This window comes from Pygocentrus nattereri, chromosome 2, assembly GCF_015220715.1.
Source record: "Pygocentrus nattereri isolate fPygNat1 chromosome 2, fPygNat1.pri, whole genome shotgun sequence".
Classification (NCBI taxonomy): Eukaryota; Metazoa; Chordata; class Actinopteri; order Characiformes; family Serrasalmidae; genus Pygocentrus; species Pygocentrus nattereri.
Window position 1 is genome coordinate 38,267,560 of NC_051212.1, and position 21,765 is coordinate 38,289,324.

At 40.4% G+C, this 21,765-nt stretch overlaps 2 protein-coding genes across 2 annotated transcripts; both read left to right on the plus strand.

Annotated features, from left to right (window-relative positions):
* The first annotated feature begins 668 nt into the window (after positions 1–668).
* On the plus strand, positions 669–9,357 carry zgc:136930 (uncharacterized protein LOC563946 homolog). Its single transcript, XM_017702638.2, has 9 exons — positions 669–1,335; positions 1,746–1,806; positions 1,909–2,004; positions 2,151–2,330; positions 2,638–2,763; positions 5,463–5,683; positions 5,883–5,920; positions 7,948–7,986; positions 9,216–9,357. Exons 1-9 carry the CDS (start codon positions 695–697, stop codon positions 9,266–9,268), a joined length of 1,455 nt encoding a protein of 484 aa, XP_017558127.1. The 5' UTR covers positions 669–694; the 3' UTR covers positions 9,269–9,357.
* An 8,195-nt stretch (positions 9,358–17,552) lies between these two features.
* On the plus strand, positions 17,553–19,723 carry ccr9a (chemokine (C-C motif) receptor 9a). Its single transcript, XM_017702639.1, has 3 exons — positions 17,553–17,650; positions 17,854–17,925; positions 18,111–19,723. The coding sequence occupies exons 2-3, from the start codon at positions 17,869–17,871 to the stop codon at positions 19,167–19,169; spliced, it is 1,116 nt and encodes a 371-aa protein (XP_017558128.1). The 5' UTR covers positions 17,553–17,650; positions 17,854–17,868; the 3' UTR covers positions 19,170–19,723.
* Positions 19,724–21,765: the final 2,042 nt, after the last annotated feature.

Below are 21,765 nucleotides of genomic sequence, written 5' to 3' on the forward strand. Positions count from 1 at the left end.
CTGAAATTCAACATCAGCATTATAATAGTAGATAATAGGCTTACATCCAAGGGATGTCATTCACCAAGCTCTCTTGAACACTCTTTCAACAATCACTATCATCAGATTCACCTGCTTGGGGAACTTTGTGTAAAATTTCTACTACAGTGTTCTCCAAAGAATCCTCCAAACATACCAAAAAGCCAGTATGGCTTTAAGTAGTTAAGAAAAAATTTAATTCATGTATTTTCTCTATACCCCAAATGTATTCAGGCAGCCAAGATATGTTTAGTGTCAGATTAATCAATCTCAAATAGACCTTCTTATGTGTTTCTGACGTTTCTGACACTATATAAAATACTGTTATCTATAAAAATGCCTAAAGGTAGGTTGCATAGCTTAAAACAGCCGTAGCAGTTGTCTTGGGGACTGAATTTTATCCATACATCTGTATTAAAAATTTGGTAAATAGTCACAGAACATAAAGACAGGGCTTCCCTCAGGGAGAAGGGACTTCTACTCTCTAAGTCCATGAAGTCCATGGAATGAGAAGGTGGTACCAAAGCCAAGCATCAAGTCTTGGCTCATTCCCTCTTGTTCCTCCCCCTCTTTCCTCATCCTTGACTCTATATAAACCCCTTTTTAGCTCTTTGCCTTCCTGCATTCTCCAGTCTGTTCACATTGTGCTCTCTACAGTGATCCAAAGCTGTCCATCATGTCCCTGTCTTTGTCCTTGTCTTCCTCCAGGCTGTCTGGCTACTCAGGTGGTTTGGGCCGGGCTGGAGGTGGTGCTGGAGGCAGGCTAGGCCTGGGACTTGGTGCTGGAGCTGGTCTGGGGCTTGGTGCAGGTGCTGGCCTGGGGCTTGGTCTAGGCTTTGGTGCTAGTGCTGGTCTTGGCCTGGGTTTGGGTGCTGGAGCAGGGTTTGGCCTAGGTGCCGGTGGAGCTGCAGGTGCACTAGTTGCTAGCCCAGCATTTGCCATGGGCCGCACCATCGCTGCAGGAGGGCTGAGTGCAGGATCTGCTCTGGCAGCTGGCCCTGCTCTGGGCTCCTCCGTGGCCCCTGTGCTGTCCCGTGAGGCTGAGAAAAGCACACTGTCCAGCCTGAACGACCGCTTCTCCACCTACATGGCCAAAGTGCGTGCGCTGCAGCAGGAGAATGCTGCCCTAGAGGCCAAGCTGTCCCAACTGACCGGAGGTGCTGACATGTCCCCCGAGGCGTCCGGCACCACCACAGTGGAGTACGAGGCCCAACTTAGTGAGTACCGCAGCACCCTGCAGATCCTCACCCTCGACACCATCAAACTGGAAATAGAGCTTGACAACGTCCGCGGCACCGCCCACGAGCTCAAGGCCAAGTGAGTGTTTCAGGTTGTACATAATGAAAGTAGCTGTAGAGTAACGGAAAATAACCATCAAGGCAAAACTACCCTGGAAACTGTAATAGAATCTATACATAAGACATAATGAAATGCTGTTAGACCATTTAGTCTAACAATATTTAATGTATTTTATCAGTGGTTCTCAGTCCCTGTACTGGAACACTACTGACTTTTTTTTATGATTTCTTTGCTTTAATACATCCATTTATTAATTAAATGAGCTGAATCAGTTGTTAGTGCAAGGACATCACAAAAATGTACAGGACATACTCACAGCTGAAAAATTCTATGATTAAATTTAGATCATATTTTTGTTTATGATACACAATGTTTCTGTATTTGCTCATTATTATTATATTTTATTTATTGTTTCCTAATTTTAACAGGCTCGATTTTGAACAAGGGGTCAAGTTCCAGCTTGAGTCGGACATTGCTGCCATGAAAAAGGTAAAATCTTATACAGAAGTGAGAGATGTAAAATCTTGTGAAATTTCTGCAACTTTCAGCAGGCATTAAAAGCATCATTGACCATGCAGTTCCCATTTACAGGATATTGAAGCAGCGTCCGACCTAAAAATTGATCTGGATGCAAAATATGCCAGCCTTAAGAGTGACCTGGACTTTGTCACCAAAACACAGGAAGAGGTACTTAAAATATGCATATATATGTGACAATACTGTTGTAATTTACTGACATTCACACTGAACTGATTATATTTTTAGTATTTTTAATTTCTTGGTCTTGTATGTCTCTGCTTGTCTTTCTGTTATTTGATCTTCTTGATCATCAGGAGCTGTCCACTCTGCAGTCCAAACTGGGCACAACCACCATGGACACTTCAGTCTCCATGATTGAAGTGGACACTGTCAAGTCCTTTGACATCTCTGCTGCACTCAATAAGATGAGGGTGGAGTATGAGAAGTCTGTCCAGCAACACAGAGAGGAGGCCGAAGCCTACTACAAACTCAAGGTGAGTAGATATAAAATAAATTAAATCTACTGTACATTTGTAAAGGCACAGAAAAATTTACGACATTAAATGATTAAAAAGAAAAAGAGCTGCATGCTTGGCAACAAAAACTTTTATGATGCTCTATGAGCTTGGAAACGTTTTTATGATGAATAGATTTTTCTGGCATGCACTTAAATAGCAGGTCATGGTACCAGTACTATAAAAAGCAATACTTTTTCAAATAACTCTCATTATAAATTTTAATCTCACTGTTATACAAGTTTGGACCCCAGGAAACAACACATGTTCTGTACCACTTCCTCAGATGGATGAGATACAGACTGCTAACGTTAAGAGCACACAGGCTGTGTCAGCAACCAAAACTGAGATTACAGCAGCCAGGAAGGAGCTACAGACACTGGGTATCGAGCTACAGGGGCTCATCACACAAGTGAGTGACCATGTAGTCTACATATGCATACATGCACACACAGTCATATGCAAAAGTTTGAACACCCCCAGTCAAATTATGTTTTTTGGAAAATAAGTTAACACATTTTCTACAATGAACAAACTTCAACATGCCATTTTTGGCTATTGTAGTGCACAATTTCTATTTAATGTACCGCATTAAATAGAATAAAACATAATAAAAGCCATAAAATATAAAATGTGTCATAAATTTTGCAAAGACCACATCTTACGTTTTATTAGGTTTTCCCCAGTATCTTAAAATGTGTCCTTTGTAGAGGATATGTTTTATTTTATTTTTAAAATAAAAAAATATGTCATTTGACAAGGGACATCCAAACTTTTGCATACAACATACACTCACCATCAATTTCAGCAGAAACGCCTGTTTCATCTTGTACTTTCAATCACTCTCCATTTACCTTACAGTTATACAGTAAAGATGTACAATTACAGACTATAGCCAGTTGTCAGACACAATTTATTAGCCCATCTCTACCACCATTCAGCATTGGTCAGTTTCTGACCACAAAACAGCTGTTGTCCAGATATTACTTAGTTGGTGGTCTGTTCTCAACATAGGTCTGCCATCCTCTCCCCAGATAGCAAGCATATATCGTACATAAGCGTATGTCAACTGTGCCGCTCCTTTATTTTGGAAAATAAACTGAAACAAATATTACAAACAACTGAGAGAAAACAAATGAATATTAAGGCCTTAAAAAATGGCTTTGTTCAAAATACTACTGTCACTGTGCTAGATGGGTTACAGCTGTATAAGCAGCTTCATTTATGATACTGCTATTAAAATCAATTACTAATTTACAAAGAACAATGAAAGAAAGAAATCAAGGCAAAAACGGGTAAATTGGACTATGGGTGGAAAATGAGTGATGAAAAGTGGCATTTTGTCTAACATTCTGCTTATAACCACAAGTGAGACGCCTGGAAAACGCAGAGCAGCAACAGGGCTGCTGGCTTCGCCCTCACTATCCTCTTTCTATCTGGGTCAGTGACACATGGTAGTGTGTGCGGTGCTGGGGTGAGACAGAGCGGTGTTGCATACACATATTAATGTCTCTGCCAGCTTAAGACCACCCAAAAATATCCAGCCAAGAGCGCTTCTGTGGTCAGAAACTGACCCGTGATGAAGTGTTGGAAGATGGCTAACACTAACTGTTCATACAACAGATGAGGTGCAGTCTCTAACTGGACACCAGCATGGTGGAGCTACAAGTGAGGTGTTGCTAATAAAGTGGCTGATGTAACAAATACTTACAGCTGCAAGAATGCGTTTAGTCTTATTCAGTGTCTCATTGACGTCAATGTCAACAGAGTAACTACCACTTAGTTCCTTACTAATGCCCAGCTCATCAAATCACAGGTACTTTCTTTTGAGTAACAGGATTCAGGTTTGATGCACTGAGAGGTTTACCATGTCCATATCACTCCTAATAGGAAGTTTGACTGAGACAGAGATTAGATGCCTGACATCAAAGGTTCCACCGCTGGCTTTGTCAAACAAGGTTGTGACGACCATTGGCTTGTCACGTGTAAGCCGCGTGATTTTAAGTCTTCAGAATCAAACCCGTACCCATAGTCACTGGCGCGGCCTGGTTATCCCCTGCTGTGAGCTTCGCAGACATGGTTTTGTCTGTTCATTTCGGGGATTTTACATTTAGAACAGAACAAAAAGTAAAAGCTAGCTGGGCATGATGAGCCTGAGAACGAGAGACGTGCTTAAATCAGCACCACTTTCAGTGAGCGATTAACGTATTTACAATAAATCACAGCTGCTAGGTACAGGAAACAGATGACACAGGAAGTGGTTTTTCGCAGTCAGTGCCACAGTTCACATTCACTACACCTCGCTCATAAACAAGCTCTCATATTCCTCCCTAGGCTGTGCAGTTAAAGCTGAAACGCTAGGTGTTTTTTGACGGTTAATGCTTGCTACAGGTCGGGGAATTTCTAGCGTAGTATCTCTTTGTTTTGTTAACTTAAAAACGGAGAAAATTCTGATCAAATCGCATTTCACCCCGGGAACTCTGGACACATTCAGCCGTTAATATTAAACGGCTTTAAACGAGTTTTCCAGCTTTTTTTCTCTTAAAATGAAAGAGTTTGTTGTAGTATGTCAACTTTGTAAAAGCTTTGAAGCTCAGTCTACGTGTGGAAACTAAACTGCGAAAACAGCGCTTTCATTGTTTTAACACATTTGACCTACAACAGCTCCGCCCACCCCGCTGAGGTTATGATTGTTTTGGTCTAACTTGCTTTTTGAACGAGGCACAGCTGAAGCAGCCAGAGCTCATTTCAATAGATCAGCCTGGAAGCACAGTAATATTAACAGACTTTGTCAAAAAGAAAAGTTGGAAGATGGTTATGTGAAAATGAATGATGACTGTTTTTGGTGCAGAAAACTTCACCCATCATAAATGGAATTTAAATAAATAAATATAATGCATAAAAAAGTAGGAGATGGACCCTTTGAGACTATTCAGTAACTACAGTTATTTGGTAAATGGTTTGAAAATAATGAAACTAAGCTATCCTCAGTGAGATTGAGGATATAAGTACAAAACAACACATAGGTCCACAATTTAAAGGGTTAAATGAATGACTGCAATGTCACAAAAAGTGTTGTAAACATCTAAAGGCATTGTGTTGTTCTCCCAGAACATGACCCTGGAGCAGAGTCTGGCTGAGGCCAGTGCCCAGTCCAGCGTGGGGGTTGCTGAGTATCAGGCCCAGATAGCCAGCCTCACGTCAGCCATCGAGGTGGCTAAAGCTGACCTTCAGAAACAGATCCTGGCCTACCAAGAGCTGCTGGATGTCAAACTGGCCCTTGACGTGGAAATCTCCACCTACAAGAAACTGCTGGAAGGAGATGACTTCAAGTGAGTCTCTCTCTCTCTCTCTCTCTCTCTCTCTCTCTCTCTCTCTCTCACTCTCAGGTTGACGCAAATAGAAACAACAAGTAATTTCAACTCTTCCAGTAGATAACATGCTTGATTTACATTGACGTGAGGGGGATTATTTCCTCATTTGCTAATTCTTAAAACCACCTTATGACACATACTCCTTTTTGCTGTCCAGATTGCCAGACTACACAGAGACATCCTACACTTTTTCAGGTAAGAGCAGTCAACATGCACAAACAGGCCACAAAATCTTGGGTTAGTGAATAGTCAGGGTTACTACGCACACAGATGGGTTTTTCAGGGAGATTCCTGACTGCTATGGTAACCATGTGTTGGTGCGGTCAGACCCTAAGACGTCTGTGTCTCAGTGAATGTTTACTTAGCAACCTTGGCTCTTTGGCTGCCTATAGAGTACTGTGCTTGCTTTGAACATTAGCTTGTTACGTCACAAGATACATCACTTATTATAGCATGTCCTTACCTACTTGTCTCTATGCATTCACTGAACACTAGGAAAACGAAAGAGGTTAGCTAACAGCAGTGGAAAAACGGTATCAAGAGTGATGAAAAAAACGAAATCATGGTGCCCCCTTTTGAGTAGTTATCTTATGGAAAATTAGTTTTGGTGGGAAAAAACATGAGAAAAATGATCAGGTGCTCTGGAGGTTTGCTGATGCTGATGGCATCAGCACCATTTTAGCTGACTGACTGCTGCAAATGGATAGAGCAATCAGTGGATTTTGAGGCAGCAGTTTTTCCTCTTTTCTCCAAAGTCATTCTGCATGACTGCCTTTTTGATTAGTTAGACTGAAACATTGACACCACAGCATTTTTCACATCATTAGTGTGACTTGTAAGCTGGTTTCCAAGTCACAGGTTTGGCTTAGTTTTGGACTAAATTACAACCTCAGCTTTTGCACTAAAAGCCTGAAGGGCCATTTCTAAACATTTGGGGGCCCCTACTCACTCCAGTCATTTTATTTTTGCTACATTGTATGAAATATGTAAACGATTTAATGCTCAAATATAATAAATGCTAAGGGAATGATGATTAAACAATAATTAATGATGTACAAGGGAAATTAAAACAAACACAAAATAGCCTATAAATACATTTTAAAAATGACAAAACTGTAAAAACATTAATAATATTAATGCATTGTATGGAATATAATATATTGCACTTATTACACCAGTCACCATCACAAAGCAGCTTTCCAGAGAATCCAGGTTCAAGCCAAGGGTCATGAAAACTCCCTGAAAACAAGGGGAAGAACATTGAGAGGAACCAAGATTCGAAAGGGGAACCCATCCTCCTCTGGTCAACACCAGATAGCAAAACTATAACACAACAAAAGCAATGTGAATAGAGGATTAGATTTAACAACTGATATACAATATTGAATAAAGATTTAATAAAGAGAAAAAGAAAAAAGAGTCCAGCCTGTCACTGGACAGAAGTGTTTAAATTAACCAATAATAACCGATAGCTACTGTTTGAGGCCTATCACAGAAACAGTGAGAAACAGATCTATGAAAATCAGCTACTGTTACCAGTGAAAGCCAGTGAATACTGTTAGGAGTTTATCACAGTGAAAATGAGTGTAATTCATGAATATTAATGACTACTGTTAGATATCTACCTATCATGATGAAACATTAGTATTAATATGAGAACTATAAGTGACTGTACAGGAAGAAATGCCTGTCAGAGAGCAACGTTCCTTTAACTGACCTTAGAATGTTAATAGTATCTAGTATAATATAATCATCAAAACATGTAATTTGACCGGGGGTGTTCAAACTTTGGCATATGACTGGATTATTTGTTATGGTTTATGCCAACATTAGCTTTTTTATATTTGTGCTTAAATGCATGATTTAGTTTTTTTTCCAACATAGTAAAAGGGGCGGAGTCCTGGGGCGTGGGGGTGGGCGGAGCCCTCTCTCATCTGCCCTTTTCCGTCTCATAGGGGGACCCCTGCCCCAAACCAGCACACCCCAGGACTCCCCCCACAGCCATTCGGAAATACACACTAGATACATCAGGACAGGCAAGTCCCGCTTAAACACACTGCTCCAGCGTAACGCACACAGTCTACTCACAAGGATTATGTCACGGTCTGTTGGCATATCCTGTAATGTAACTCTTTTTGTTTGGGGCACAGTGACCTAAGAGAAACTGAATCACTAAATCCTTCCTTCTCTTTCTCACTGTCTTGTCACTCCTCTGCCTCCAGCTGGTGGAAAAGGAATACAAGTCAAAGAGATCATCACAGGTACAGTGCAGATGCACTTTGGCCGTATGCTGTTGTTACTATGCAACAAACAGAGGAAGATTAGCTAACGTTAGCGTTGTCTGCTGAGAAACAAAACAGCAGCTATTTACAGTTAAAAACAAAGATGCTAACATGTTTTGCTGATCACAGAGTAAAAACATGCTATGAATGGTAACAGTTGTAGGTAACTGCAGTCATAGGCCCAGAATTAAATGCATAGCCTATTCAAGTTCTGTACTTTTTTCCTGGTCCTTGTTCACTGACTACAGCTACAAATAGGAACCAACTTCAGCCTCTCTTAAGCAACTAATGTTGATTTGTTCATGCAACTGGTCAATTCTGACACAGGTTGATGATTACAAAGTGTTTGAAATCATTTACTGATTCATGGGTTTTACTAAACCACAAAGTTTCTAGTTTTATATTTTCAGAGTTTATTAAATAAACAGCTCACCTCCATATACCACATTACTAACAAAGGATATTATAATAATCCTTTTTGGTCAAAGCCTATAATCGCTTATGACATGGCAATGTGAAATTATATAATACAAATAGTCTTTTTGCCCAGGAATGCCCAGTAAATATTTTTGCACACCTAAAAAAGTTCTTTAAAGATTGTTCTTTAAAGGTTCTTTAGTAATGAACATGGTTCTATATAGAAACACGAACACTCAAAGAACCCTTTGCATGATTAAAGGGTTGTTCACATCATAAGAGGGCTCTTCAGATTAAAAGAAAACGTGCTTTAGATGGTTCTGTAAAGTACCAAAAAGGGTTCTTCTATTGTTACAAGCTTGACATCCTAACAATAAAAGAACCCTTTTTGTGGCTTTATAGAAGTCTTTTCCAAAACAGTTCTATATAGAACCATATACAACCGATTCTCCATCAATCTAAGGAACCCTTTGATGATGCAAAGAACCCTTGGATCAAGCAAAGGGTGTTTGAGTGTTCATGGTTCTGTATAGAATAAATTTCTTTACTAAAGAACCCTTGAAGACCCAGTGACAGAGGGTAGATACAATGTTTAGTGTAGCACTCCTGATTTAGCAACAAAGGAAACGGTTTTAAAGAGCATGTGGGCAGATCCTTACACTGATGTACCTTCATATGTTCAACCTCTGTCCCTGAAATTGCTCTGCAAAGTTTTTCATGCCATTAGACCTATTCATGTTTAGGCCTGCTTTATGTAGTATGTGGCTCTCTTCTCTCTCTCTGTCCAACAGAGCACACAGAGACATCAGTCATCAGTGATGTGGACGATGCAGAGTCCTCCTGAATGCTCAGCCATTTTTAGAGGTGTCTGCCCAGCCAACATGCACACATTTCCCTCCCTACTATTCCAATAAAGCTGCATTCCAAATAAAACCCAGCTTCCTGTTCTTTTGTCCATTTAGGCCCATTCTGTATAATCTGAAAGAAGACAAGACTTTATTGTTTATTAGTTGGCAACTGCAGTGATATAAATGAATGAAAAACTACTGAGTATGAAAGTCAGAATATAAATAAATAGTAAAATAAATAACATAAAATAGATAAATATACAGTACAGTGCAAGTTTTAGGCACCTAAGAAAATGGTTTTATGTCATTTAGTTTAGCAGTATGAGTTTTTGCTTGTAAAACACTATATAACATTAAAGTAAATACAAATAAACATAGAAACTCTAAAAAAAAGGAAAAGACAGAAGTGTGGTACCTCTGTGATTTCTCTGTGTACTTCAGCCATTGCATGTTTTCGTTAATTGACTTCAGCTGCACGCATAACCAATGTAATTTAATAAAGGCGAGGTATTGGATGGTAACTGTAATTACTATGTTTCATTAGGAAATTGTTAACACATTAATGCACACACACACACACTCCATCCATCCATCCATTTTCTAAGCCGCTTCTCCGTCAGGGTCGCGGGGGGGAGCTGGAGCCTATCCCAGCAGTCTTCGGGCGGAAGGCAGGATACACCCTGGACAGGTCGCCAGTCCATCGCAGGGCAGACACACAGACAGTCACTCACACACTCACACCTAGGGGCAGTTTAGCATGTCCAATTGGCCTGACTGCATGTCTTTGGACTGCGGGAGGAAACCGGAGAACCCGGAGGAAACCCACGCAGACACGGGGAGAACATGCAAACTCCACACAGAGAGGACCCTGGTCACCCGGCCGGGGAATCGAATATATATATATATATATATATATATATATATATATATATATATATATATATATATATAATGCTTAAAAATATTTTTTGAAAGATTTGAATGAATGAAATATTCTCATTGAATACTTTGTTCTGTACAAAGTTGAATGTGCTGATAACAAAATCACACAAAAATCAATGGAAATCAAATTTATTAAGCAATGGAGGTCTGGGTTTGGAGTCACACACAAAATTACACACTACAGTCTGATCCAACTTTGATGTAATGTCCTTAAATCAAGTCCAAATGAAGCTCAGTATTGTGTGTGGCCTCCACGTGCCTGTATGACCTCCCTACAACGCCTGGGCATGCTCCTGATGAGGTGGCGATTGGTCTCCTGAAATGTCTGTGGTGCAACGTGCTGTTGGTGGATGGAGCGAGACGTGATGTCCCAGATGTGCTCAATCGGATTCAGGTCTGGGGAACGGGCGGGCCAGTCCATAGCTTCAATGCCTTCATCTTGCAGGAACTGCTGACACACTCCAGCCACATGAGGTCTAGCATTGTCCTGCATTAGGAGGAACCCAGGGCCAACCGCACCAGCATATGGTCTCACAAGGGGTCTGAGGATCTCATCTCGGTACCTAATGGCAGTCAGGCTATCTCTGGTGAGCACATGGAGGGCTGTGCGGCCCTCCAAAGAAATGCCACCACACACCATTACTGACCCACTGCCAAATCAGTCATGCTGAAGGATGTTGCAGGCAGCAGATCGCTCTCCACGGCGTCTCCAGACTCTGTCACGTCTGTCACATGTGCTCAGTGTGAACCTGCTTTCATCTGTGAAGAGCACAGGGCTCATTTTTTTGAGCAGTGTATATATATATATATATATATATATATATATATATATAGGGTGGGATACACCCAAATAAAATGGTTGGTGATATTAACTTCCTGTTTGTGGCACATTTTCAAGATGGGTGGTGACGTCGGCCAGTTTGGATCCAACTTTAGTTTTTCCAATGGAAACCTATTGAGAATTCACAAGAAAAACAATGGTGTGCTTGGTTTTAATGTAACTTAATTTTTTCATGAGTTATTTACAAGTTCTGACCACTTATAAAATGTGTTCAAAGTGCTGCCCATTGTGTTGGATTGTCAATGCAACCTTCTTCTCCCACTCTTCACACACTGATAGCAACACCACAGAAGAAATGCTAGCACAGGCTTCCAGTATCCGTAGTTTCAGGTGCTGCACATCTCGTATCTTCACAGCATAGACAATTGCCTTCAGATGACCCCAAAGATAAAAGTCTAAGGGGTCAGATCAGGAGACCTTAGGGGCCATTCAACTGGCCCACGACAACCAATCCACTTTCCAGGAAACTGTTCATCTAGGAATGCTCGGACCAGACACTCATAATGTGGTGGTGCACCATCTTGCTTGAAAAACTCAGGGAACGTGCCAGCTTCCAAAGTGGATTGGTCGTCCCTGGATAGGTCTCCCTAAAACTTTGTGCATGTATACTCATGAAAATGTTATTCTACAAATACAAATATGCCAATATACAAATTATAGCCACACAAGACCGTTTTTTTATTGTTATCACAACATTGACCTTTGGACTACTGACTTTGGTGGGTACTGCAATATGCAAATGAGCCTTTTAATGTAATCCTGCAAATATTTTGGTCAAGATAATGCAAACCAATCTTTTATTATGTCATTCATTTAAATTTTTTAAATACTTTGCCAGCCTTCTTACACTTTTAATACGTAGAACAGAATCACATTGTCATGCATTGCTAATGTAAAAAAAAAAACAAACAAACAGCGTGTTCAGTGTAATATTCTAGTGTTGAACATCTTTATTATAGCGAAGCATGTTAAACTATACCATGCCACACTTGCTCAGCATGCTGCTATATTTTTCGTTCACAAGCCTTATATCATCTGTTTGTACAATACCTCTTTAGTGTGAGAGAGAGAGCGAGCGAGAGAGAGAGAGAGAGAGAGAGCAGACACATCTCATGCATGCATTAACACTTTAAAGTCCAAGTGCCTGCTGTGGGTCCACACTTCAGGTGCTCACTCTTATAACTACATTACATTTTTTCATTTTTTTTCATGGTGTTACTGAATGTCTGATGTTTACTGGGTTAAAAGTGGTTTCATATGTTGTTCTTGTCAGACTTGCGTGCCAGGTATACACAAGCTTAAATGAATTAGTCTAACACTGTGTAAAAGATAAGAGTTAACATCATCTATCAGCCAACTGTGCATTAGCCACACTAGTGTTAACCTTATCTTGGTAAACATATCTCTCTATCTCTCTCAGGATGTTTGTCTCACCTCTATAGTTGTGTAGCTGGTCTGTTAGGTGTTAGTTTTTGCAGCTTTTTTTTTCCCTGGCGGTTGCGAGAAAATACAGAGGAAGCTACTGACACTTCTGCTACGGTCATGCCTTTTCTTTTTCACTTTGTTTTCTTCTCTCTTTCACTGAACCACCATGATCTCACTTGGCACATCGCACTGTCCAAAACACCATGTGATATCATGATGTTTTCACTCATCGTGACTTCAATCTTAAGCAAATATTAGTCTGGCTCCTGCTTTATGCCCTAAATTTGATACATAGCCAATGTTGATTTAATCTAGTGAAGAGTGCTGAAGGCTGAGAGACTCTAGAAGATATGGAACAAATCTTGCTTCTAAATATACACCACTTTCTATAGTGTTGTCCCATGAAATGTGAGGGGTGTACTCACTTTTGTGAGATACTGTGTGTGTGTGTGTGTGTGTGTGTGTGTGTGTGTGTGTGTGTGTGTGTGCAAACAGGAACTGTGTTGCAGAAACCAAACTAAAAAACATCCATTTTAACTGGAATTTAATTCAGTCTCATAATACAAAAAAGCAGTAAGTATATAAGTGGTCAGGACCCTCACAGAGCAGGTACTATTTTGGTGGTGGATCATTCTTAGCACTGTAGTAACACTGATGTGGTGATGGTGTGTTTGTGTGTGTTGCGCTGGTCTGAGTGGATGTTGGAGTTTCACTGCTGGACTGAGAATAGTCCACCAACCAAAAATATCCATCCAACAGCATCCTGTGACCACTGATGAAGGACTAGAGGATGACCAACATAAACTGTGCAGCAGCAGATGAGCTATCGTCGCTGACTTTACATCTACAAGGTGGATTGACGAGGTAGCAGTGTCTAATAGAGTGGACAGTGAGTGGACACAGTGTTTAAAAACTCCAGCAGCACTGCTGTGTCTGATTCACTCGTACCATCACAATGCACGCTAACACACCACCTCCACCACAGCAGTGTTACTGCAGTGCTGAAAATGATCCACCAACCAAATAATACCTACTTTTGAGGGTCCATGGGGGTCCTGATGACTAAAGAACAGCGTAAAAGGGGGCTAACAAAGTATGTAGAAAAACAGATGCACTACAAAGTGCACCTATATAGTAAGAGGTGCTGATGAATGAGCATAGAAACAAGGAGGTGCTCATGATGTTATGACTGATCAGTGTATACACACACTGGCCATTTCATTAGGTAAAATTTCCCTGTATCTACACTCACTGTTCATTTTATCAGCTCCACTTATCATATAGGTGCACTTACTGCCGGTAGCAGTAGTAGTACTAGTAGTCCATGTAACAGTTTCTAGCAGTTCTACAGTTCCAGACTGTAGTCTATCTGTTTACCTGCATAATGTGTTAGTCCTCTTTCACCCCAACCATCAATGGTCATTCTCTGTAAACTTTGTTGGCCCACTTTTACCCTGTTCAGTAGTCAGGAACCCCACAGGACCACCACAGAGCAGGTATTATTGGAGGTCCTCATCATTGAAGAACAGAACTAAGTGCACATATGTGGTAAGTCGACCAATAAAATGGACAGTGAGCATAGATACAAGATAATTGTGCTTAATAAAGGGAGCAATGAATGTAGGATGTTCTAACAAAACTCTACAGACTTTTTGTTTTCAGTACTTAAATATATTTCCTTGTATGTGTTATATATATGTCTTATCTTATTATATATAAATATATACATAGATAAATGTCTTTGTATAAAGAATTGGAAATACATAAGCATGTGAAAGTTCATGTCTTTTGGTATTGGCCACCTACGTGGTGAAGGAGAAGTGACAAAAGGTGAGTGGGCATGTGCAGCAGGACAATGTTCCTCAATATAGTTTCTCGTGGTATGAGTGTATTGTGCAAATGCCCACCACAGGATGTTCCAGTGAGTTTTTGGCTGGTTTAGAAGGACAATCATTACTTTAACCTCCCTGCCTCCTCAGAACTGGAGTTAGGCGATGGATGATTGTCACGCAAACCACGTCATTGTTAGGGGTGTCCCCTAAGTCAAGTTTCACCTGTGATCTTTGCAGAGGACGCATTCCTAATATGTCATCAACACAACTTTTGTGTTGTCAGGTGGCAGTTATGAATGTACTGGTAGAGAAAACTCCTGTTTGAATCTAGCATGTGCCATTTGCCCACCACTTTGTCACTAGTTATCTTTGTCACTATGTAGCATAAATCTCTAGTCATGTAAAAACCATGTATGTCTTCTGTATGCAATCTATTTCTTTTTTTTCTCATTACTGGATTGATCATAGCATACGATTCTCTAATCTGTACTGAAAGAACAGAATGATGTCTAAAACAGTAAAGTGTACATGTGATTTATTTATTATTATTTCTAAATGAGGTCAGTGGAAGGGAACATTTTGTGGTTTGTTGATCAGTGAGTAGATGGCAGACATAGATGCTACTAAACTTATCAAGTGGTTTAACGGCTGCTGTCTTTACCAATATTGACATTTATTCATAATGTCATCTCTGAACAGTGGCAAAAATGTGTTGCGTGAGAGACAGATAAATGCAATAGTATGGCCCCTTTTCAAAGGGGAACTGATACTTTATGCTCAGGAAATGGCGTAATACAGCAACAAAAAATAAGGGAGATGTGTCTGGGTGATATTAGACACCGATGCAACTTAGAAGAAAAACAGGATGTCTGTAATGCATGAAAACTCAAACATTTACAGAGGATCTACACTCCAAGTACTTCTACATTCATGATCTCTACCTATTAGTGAACTTAAGACCCTGTGGTCCTACGAACCCTATGGACGAGAGACTAAAGGCCACACTGACCAAATGTCCTCCTGCAAAAACCAACAAACCCAAACTTTGAGTCGGAGTGCCAGACCTGTGTGTGATTGTTGAGAGTCTCCATTTGCATTCTACATTCTATAGTTTTAGAACATTATTCCTCTACTGAAACTGTTCTAGAGTGTTTTCCCTGCACTGACACCATTCTATGTTCTCCCGTAGTTGACACTGATCTAAAACGTTCCCATTCACTTTCCAGGAATGCGTTTCCCAATTCACTTTGTTCTAGAATGCTCAGCCCCGTTTGCACTGTTCCAGAATGTTCTTCCTCTATTGACTCCCTTCTACAATGTCCTCCCACTATTTACAGTGTTCTACAGTGCTCTCTATTCATTGACACTGTGCTACAATGTTCTCCCCCATTCATACTAGGTCATTTGGATGCATGCATATTCTGAAACACTTAAAAGTCAGTTGTTAGAACATTAGAATGCTGGTGTTTGTTGAGCTGTGTTGGGTCAGTGGGCAAACCTCTTTTTTGACCAATCACCTACTTCTGCAGCACAGACTCCGTACCATACAATGTCACATGCATTCGCGTGACTAACCAGAGAAATAAACAAACCTTGAAAAACAACTCAGAAAGGAGAAGGTGATACAATTATATGTTCCTTGTTCTTTGCGGTTCCCTCTTCTTCTGGTTGAAACTGGTGTCACGTCACTGAGGTTGCAAATTTCTCTGACGTATTTATTGTTTAAAGGGAAACAAAAAAATTACACCATGAGAGGTCAAAGGCTTGGTCATGCTCTCTGATCAAAACAGACATGCTGAGGTATGAATTAACCAAAGGTCTATCTCATTGCTGTTACATTGCTGCTAATATACTCAATGTAATATAGGACACAATGTATTGAAACTCTAATACATGCATACTCCACCATACACTACCATGCACGTATCAATTCAGCATCACTGCTGTGTTGAAAAGGTCCACCAAGAAGTAATCTCTGGTCAGTAATGGTTATAGAGTGGTTCCACTCCATTAACGAATGGGGTGGATGAAAAATAGTACAGCTAAAATGGGCTATAGTGAGTAACTGTAAACCTACAAAGTGCACCAGGGAAACCTGGGTACAACTCATGGGTTGTAACCATACTGCACTGTGCCCAGTGGAAAATCATTATAAATGTCCAAAGGTCTGTAGACACATGCTCATCTAATGTTTCTTCTGAATTCAAAGATATTACTGCATTCACAGTTTCAACTGAGTTCCACTGCTCTACTGCCCAATGCTGTATATGCCTAATATGCCTCTAGTCAACTCTTGACATTGTCTCTGGTGACTTTAGGCTCATGTATGCTTTTTTAAACGCCTTTGTCAGCTTAAAGTAGCTGAAATCACTATTTAGAATGGGTGTCCTGAATGGGATACTTTTGTATATATTTTTGGATATTGAATCTTGAAAGAATGCCACTGTATACGTGATCTTGCTTGTGGACTTGATGGACAGCTTTAATATGATTTTTTGCATGAAGATGTGCTCATTATGGCCTATAGTAGTCTAATTGAGGAGCTGAAGCATTTGTCTGCTCTCCAGCTGCCAACACCAGCAGATAATAGCTCCAATGATGGAAAGCCCCAAGCAATGGCAATGGAACTGGCTGTTAAGTGTAGGCTTATTAAACTAATGTCATAGAATCATCAGATTTCAGTCCTCAAGACATCTGCTTGTATGTCCAGATGCAGTAACCATATACCTGCACATTCAACCGCAAGCCAGGAAAATAGGTGCTGGCTCTGTTCCTGGAGGTATGTTTTATTCCCCTTGTCACTCAGCACACTGTGGGAATTTGATCTTATATGAGAAACTAAGAGTCAGTGGCAGAATTGGGAGAATTTTGCTCAAAAATGCATTGTGCCCAGTGGTTCTACCTGATAAAATGTCTACCCTTCTTCAATATGGCTGTGCAAAGTCAGTGTGCATTCTGATGCAGTCTTGCATCATAAAAAGACATGACAAAAAATGATACTACTATTAGTCATACTACTCAAGCACTCTTCAACAGCTTATAAATGTTTTTAACACTATCAGAGTGAGTAGTATTTAGTAATAGCTATTTTTATGTGTTGATCATTAATTTCTCAATTAAATTGTGAAAAATTAGGAAGCTATTTAAGATTCAAAAGCGCGGGCTTTGTTGGGGGTGCCTAGGGAAAGCGAAGGGGAAAGGAACTTTGCATATGATGTGCGTCACTTTCGTGGTTAAACCGACAAGCTTAAAAGCTTCTGCAAAACATACAGAGCGGGACAAAGACTCAGAAGCACAGACACATCTGTATCACCTCTTTCACTCTCACAGACAGACGGGTAAGTGACATTAAACAAGCTAAAACATCATTCAAAGGCTTAATTACATAAAGAACATGCTTTAATCAATTCAAAATCTGATTTCTAACTGGTGATTTTATATTTTCTTATGGTGATTTCATATTTTAATAAGTCTCTGAAGTTACTCTGGTTATCATTGCAAAAATAAATTGATGTGAATGTTTACCTGTTTTTTTTTCTAGATTTCAGAGAAAATCATGATAAATATGACGGAAGCTTTGACCACAATGTTCACAGCAACAGTCACTCCAAATGTAAGTAGAATCAGAAATGAAAAACAAATCAATGCATGAAACAAATGACCAGCTGAATTCAGACATTGCTTATTTGTAACTCTGAAAAATGGGTGTTAATTTGTGTACAATGTCTGCAATAAAGCTGTTATATTGCTTATGTGATGTTATTTTTATTAACCTTTCCCCTTTATTTATCTACATAGGAGGATTATGGAAGTGGTACCACCACTGAAGATTATGACGACTTCGACCTCGACTCCCCTTGTGACAAGAGTATAGTGCGAACCTTTCGCAAGTACTATGAGCCCCCTCTCTACTGGCTAATCGTCATCCTTGGCTCTGTGGGAAATCTGCTTGTGATCTGGATTTACACGCAGGTCAAGAACCGCCTGAAGACCATGACGGATGTGTATTTGCTGAACCTGGCTGTGGCGGACCTGCTTTTCTTGTGCACACTGCCCTTCTGGGCTGCTGATGCCGTCAACGGCTGGACCTTTGGCTGGACTCTGTGCAAGGGCATGTCAGCGCTCTACAAGGTCAACTTCTTCAGCAGCATGCTCCTGCTTACCTGCATCAGCGTGGACCGCTACATTGTGATTGTGCAGACCACCAAGGCACAGAACTCTAAAGAGCTGCGCCTTAACTACAGCAAGTATATCTGCATATTTGTGTGGCTGCTGGCCGTGGTGCTGAGCGCTCCAGAGATCATCTTTGCCAGTACCAAAGTTGACTCGGAAGGCAACAACTTCTGCACGATGATCTACGAGAACAACGAGAACAATCGCACCAAGATCCTGGTCCTGGCCCTGCAGATCAGCATGGGTTTCTGCATCCCGTTGCTGGCGATGATCTATTGCTACAGCAACATCATCTACACTTTGCTCAAGGCCAGGAACTTCGAGAAGCACAAGGCCCTGCGTGTCATTCTGGCCGTTGTGGCTGTCTTTATCCTCTCTCAGCTGCCCTACAATAGCATGCTGGTGGTGGAGGCGACACAGGCTGCCAACACAACCATCACAGAGTGTGACAAGGTCAAAAGTTTTAACATTGCCACACAGGTCATGAAGAGCGTGGCCTACACGCACTGCTGCCTCAATCCGTTCCTGTACGCCTTTGTTGGTGTGCGCTTCCGAAAAGACTTGATCAGACTGTTCCGCAGGTATGCTTGTCTGAGAACCAGTGGAAAGAGCATCAAACCAGGAGCCCCACTGCGCTCCTCTGTTATGTCAGACGCAGACAGTACCATGGCTCTCTCGTTGTAAGACTGGCTGCAGGGCGGTTTCAGTGCTTCAGGAATCTGAACTGTGACTTCAAGAATGGGACTCATAGCACTTTTTGCCAGAAAGTTGACTGAAACATGACATTCATTAAGTCATAGTTGATCTCCTTTTGAGAATGTGCTCACCAAAATGGAATGAATTTGTCATGCCCAGAATGTTGTGGAAAAGGGTGTGGTCTTCTGCCATTTGAAGAACAATGTGAATGCTGAACCCAGTCTAAGGTGTATTCTTAGAATACATAGTACAGGAAATACACATGGACGGTTTGGTGACTACTTTGCTTTTTGAATACAAGGATATTGTCTATATTCAAGTTGGCATTATTTTATCTGTTATGTATGTTGTAAAGTAATTTGTAACATTATTTGTTAGATCCATTTTGGTGCAAGAACGTTGTGTTTGAACTTCAGTCAGTATACTCTTTTTTATTCTCACTGTGCTTATATGTGAAAGTGTAATGTGAAACCAAGCCAATGTTCTTTTATACGTGCTGCTTTTTGTATTATGAGACTGAATTAAATTCCAGTTAAAAAGTTTTTTAGTTTGGTTTCTGCAACACGGTTCCTGTTTGCACACACACACACACACACACACACACACACACACACACACACACACACACACACACACACACACACACACACACACACACACACAAATACACACACAATAGTCTTCAGACTAAAATATACTAAACAGTAACATGAGAGTAGGTGACTATAAGCTCATCTTTGTTCATAAAGAGAAGTACATGCCTCAGTGACATACAGAGCCTGCTTGTTTACTTGTAGACAGTGTTTCGTGCAAAGGTCTGGTATTCTACCACAGAGAGAGTAGTTCACACCACACACTGCGGTTATAGAACCGTTGAGTATGACGTACATTGTCTGCTTGCTAGAGCCACTGTTGGCCTTGTGGGGAGTCACATGAGTGTACTCACATAGAAAACTAGAGTACCTACACATTGAAACAGGAAAGGCTGCTTCAATTCAGACTTGTAATGTGACTCACAATTGAATTTAAATGATGCCAAGATGCTTAAGCTTCCTACCAATGTCCACCTCCTTGGAGACTGAGATAGATTTTTTGGGGTTTTTTGCTTAAGTGTTCACACACATACATAAACCTATATATGGCCAAAGGTTGTGGACACATGACCATCACACCTACATGAGCTTGTTTGACATCCCATTCTATTCCACAAGCACTGGATTCCCCCTTTGCGACTATAACAGTCTTCACTCTGCCGGGAAGGCTTTTAATAAGATTCACAAGAAAAAACTTTTTTCCTAAGAAAGAACTTGGTTCTTAACACAAACACTAAGATGTTCATAAGAATGGGCCTCATTCACCAATCAATTTCTTCTTAAAACCCACTGATGCAGTTTTTACACAGATTCTGACATTCACCAATGTTTTCTTTTTGGGATTTGTTCTTGGGTAAGAACAGAATATACATACACTCAAGAGCACAAAGTTGTGAACAATTCTGCTCTTGAATTTGTATTAAATGTTTTTTTGTTCGTTGTAAAGTTAATCCACTCAGAGGACAGCAAAATGGGGGGAAAATGTCGAACCAACTGTTTATAAACAATTAGAAAACAAGAACTATAGTGATAATGGAAGATATAGCCAACAGGAAAAAATGTCTCCTTGGAAAATACAATAAATGAGGGATATCAAAAGGTTAAGAAAACATTTAAGAACATAATATTTTAAAGAATACCAAATGTTCTTAGAATTATTCTCAAGAAAATAGTTGAGAAAAGAAAGTATGATCATTCTAAAGAAGTCATTTGAAGATTATACAACAGTTCTGGCCATGCAAGCTGATTGGCTGAGAAACCGTTGCTAAGCAACGAGATTGACAGCTGTAGGCGATGCTCAAGCAGAAAATGGATACTTTTAAGATCAGAGAAGGATCCAGATTCCAGCGGCAGTGTGCTTTACACCATTGCAGCTGACACTTGTTATTGTGCATAGTGATCTTGTTCAGCTGCTTAGCCATGGAAACTCATTCATGGAGCTCCCAATGAACATTTCTTGTGCTGACGTTGATTCCAGCAGCAGTTTAGAACTCTGTAGTGAATGACACAGTAGAGGTTAGGTTAACATTTTGCACGCTGTGCTTCAGCTGTCAACAACCCTGCTTGTGAGTTTGTGTGGGCTATCGCTTTGTGGCTGAGCTGTTGTTGTTCCTAGATGCTATAATAACACTAGTTTGGGCCAAATCTAGCATAGCAAACTGACTTATGACAAAGGTTGCAGCCTGTAACAGTGCCACTTTTAAAGTCACTACAATAGTTTGTGTAGTTCAGGTGCAGGTAACTGCACTTGCTGTCATAGAATCAGTCAAATGCTTTCATTACTTTCAATAATTAAACTTGACCCTAAACACATAAAATAGTGTAAATGCTGGGTGAACATGAAAAAATGGGGAATACAATTTTCTCTGATGTCCAGTGACAACAATTGTAGCTGCAAGAGTGTAAAGAGTGTATTTCTCATATGTCAAGTCCATTTCCCAAAAAGTTGATAATGCAATAATGTTCAAATCATTTAAACCTTATATTTAATT

What these genes read in the sequence shown, in the direction of transcription:
- zgc:136930 (XM_017702638.2), top strand. Translation starts at nt 695, where the DNA reads ATGTCCCTGTCTTTGTCCTTGTCTTCCTCCAGGCTGTCTGGCTACTCA. An exon ending in ACATTGCTGCCATGAAAAAG is followed by an intron (nt 1,807 to 1,908) that starts GTAAAATCTTAT and finishes TCCCATTTACAG; the next exon opens with GATATTGAAGCAGCGTCCGA. An exon ending in TACAGGGGCTCATCACACAA is followed by an intron (nt 2,764 to 5,462) that starts GTGAGTGACCAT and finishes TTGTTCTCCCAG; the next exon opens with AACATGACCCTGGAGCAGAG.
- ccr9a (XM_017702639.1), top strand. Translation starts at nt 17,869, where the DNA reads ATGATAAATATGACGGAAGCTTTGACCACAATGTTCACAGCAACAGTC. An exon ending in CAGCAACAGTCACTCCAAAT is followed by an intron (nt 17,926 to 18,110) that starts GTAAGTAGAATC and finishes TTATCTACATAG; the next exon opens with GAGGATTATGGAAGTGGTAC.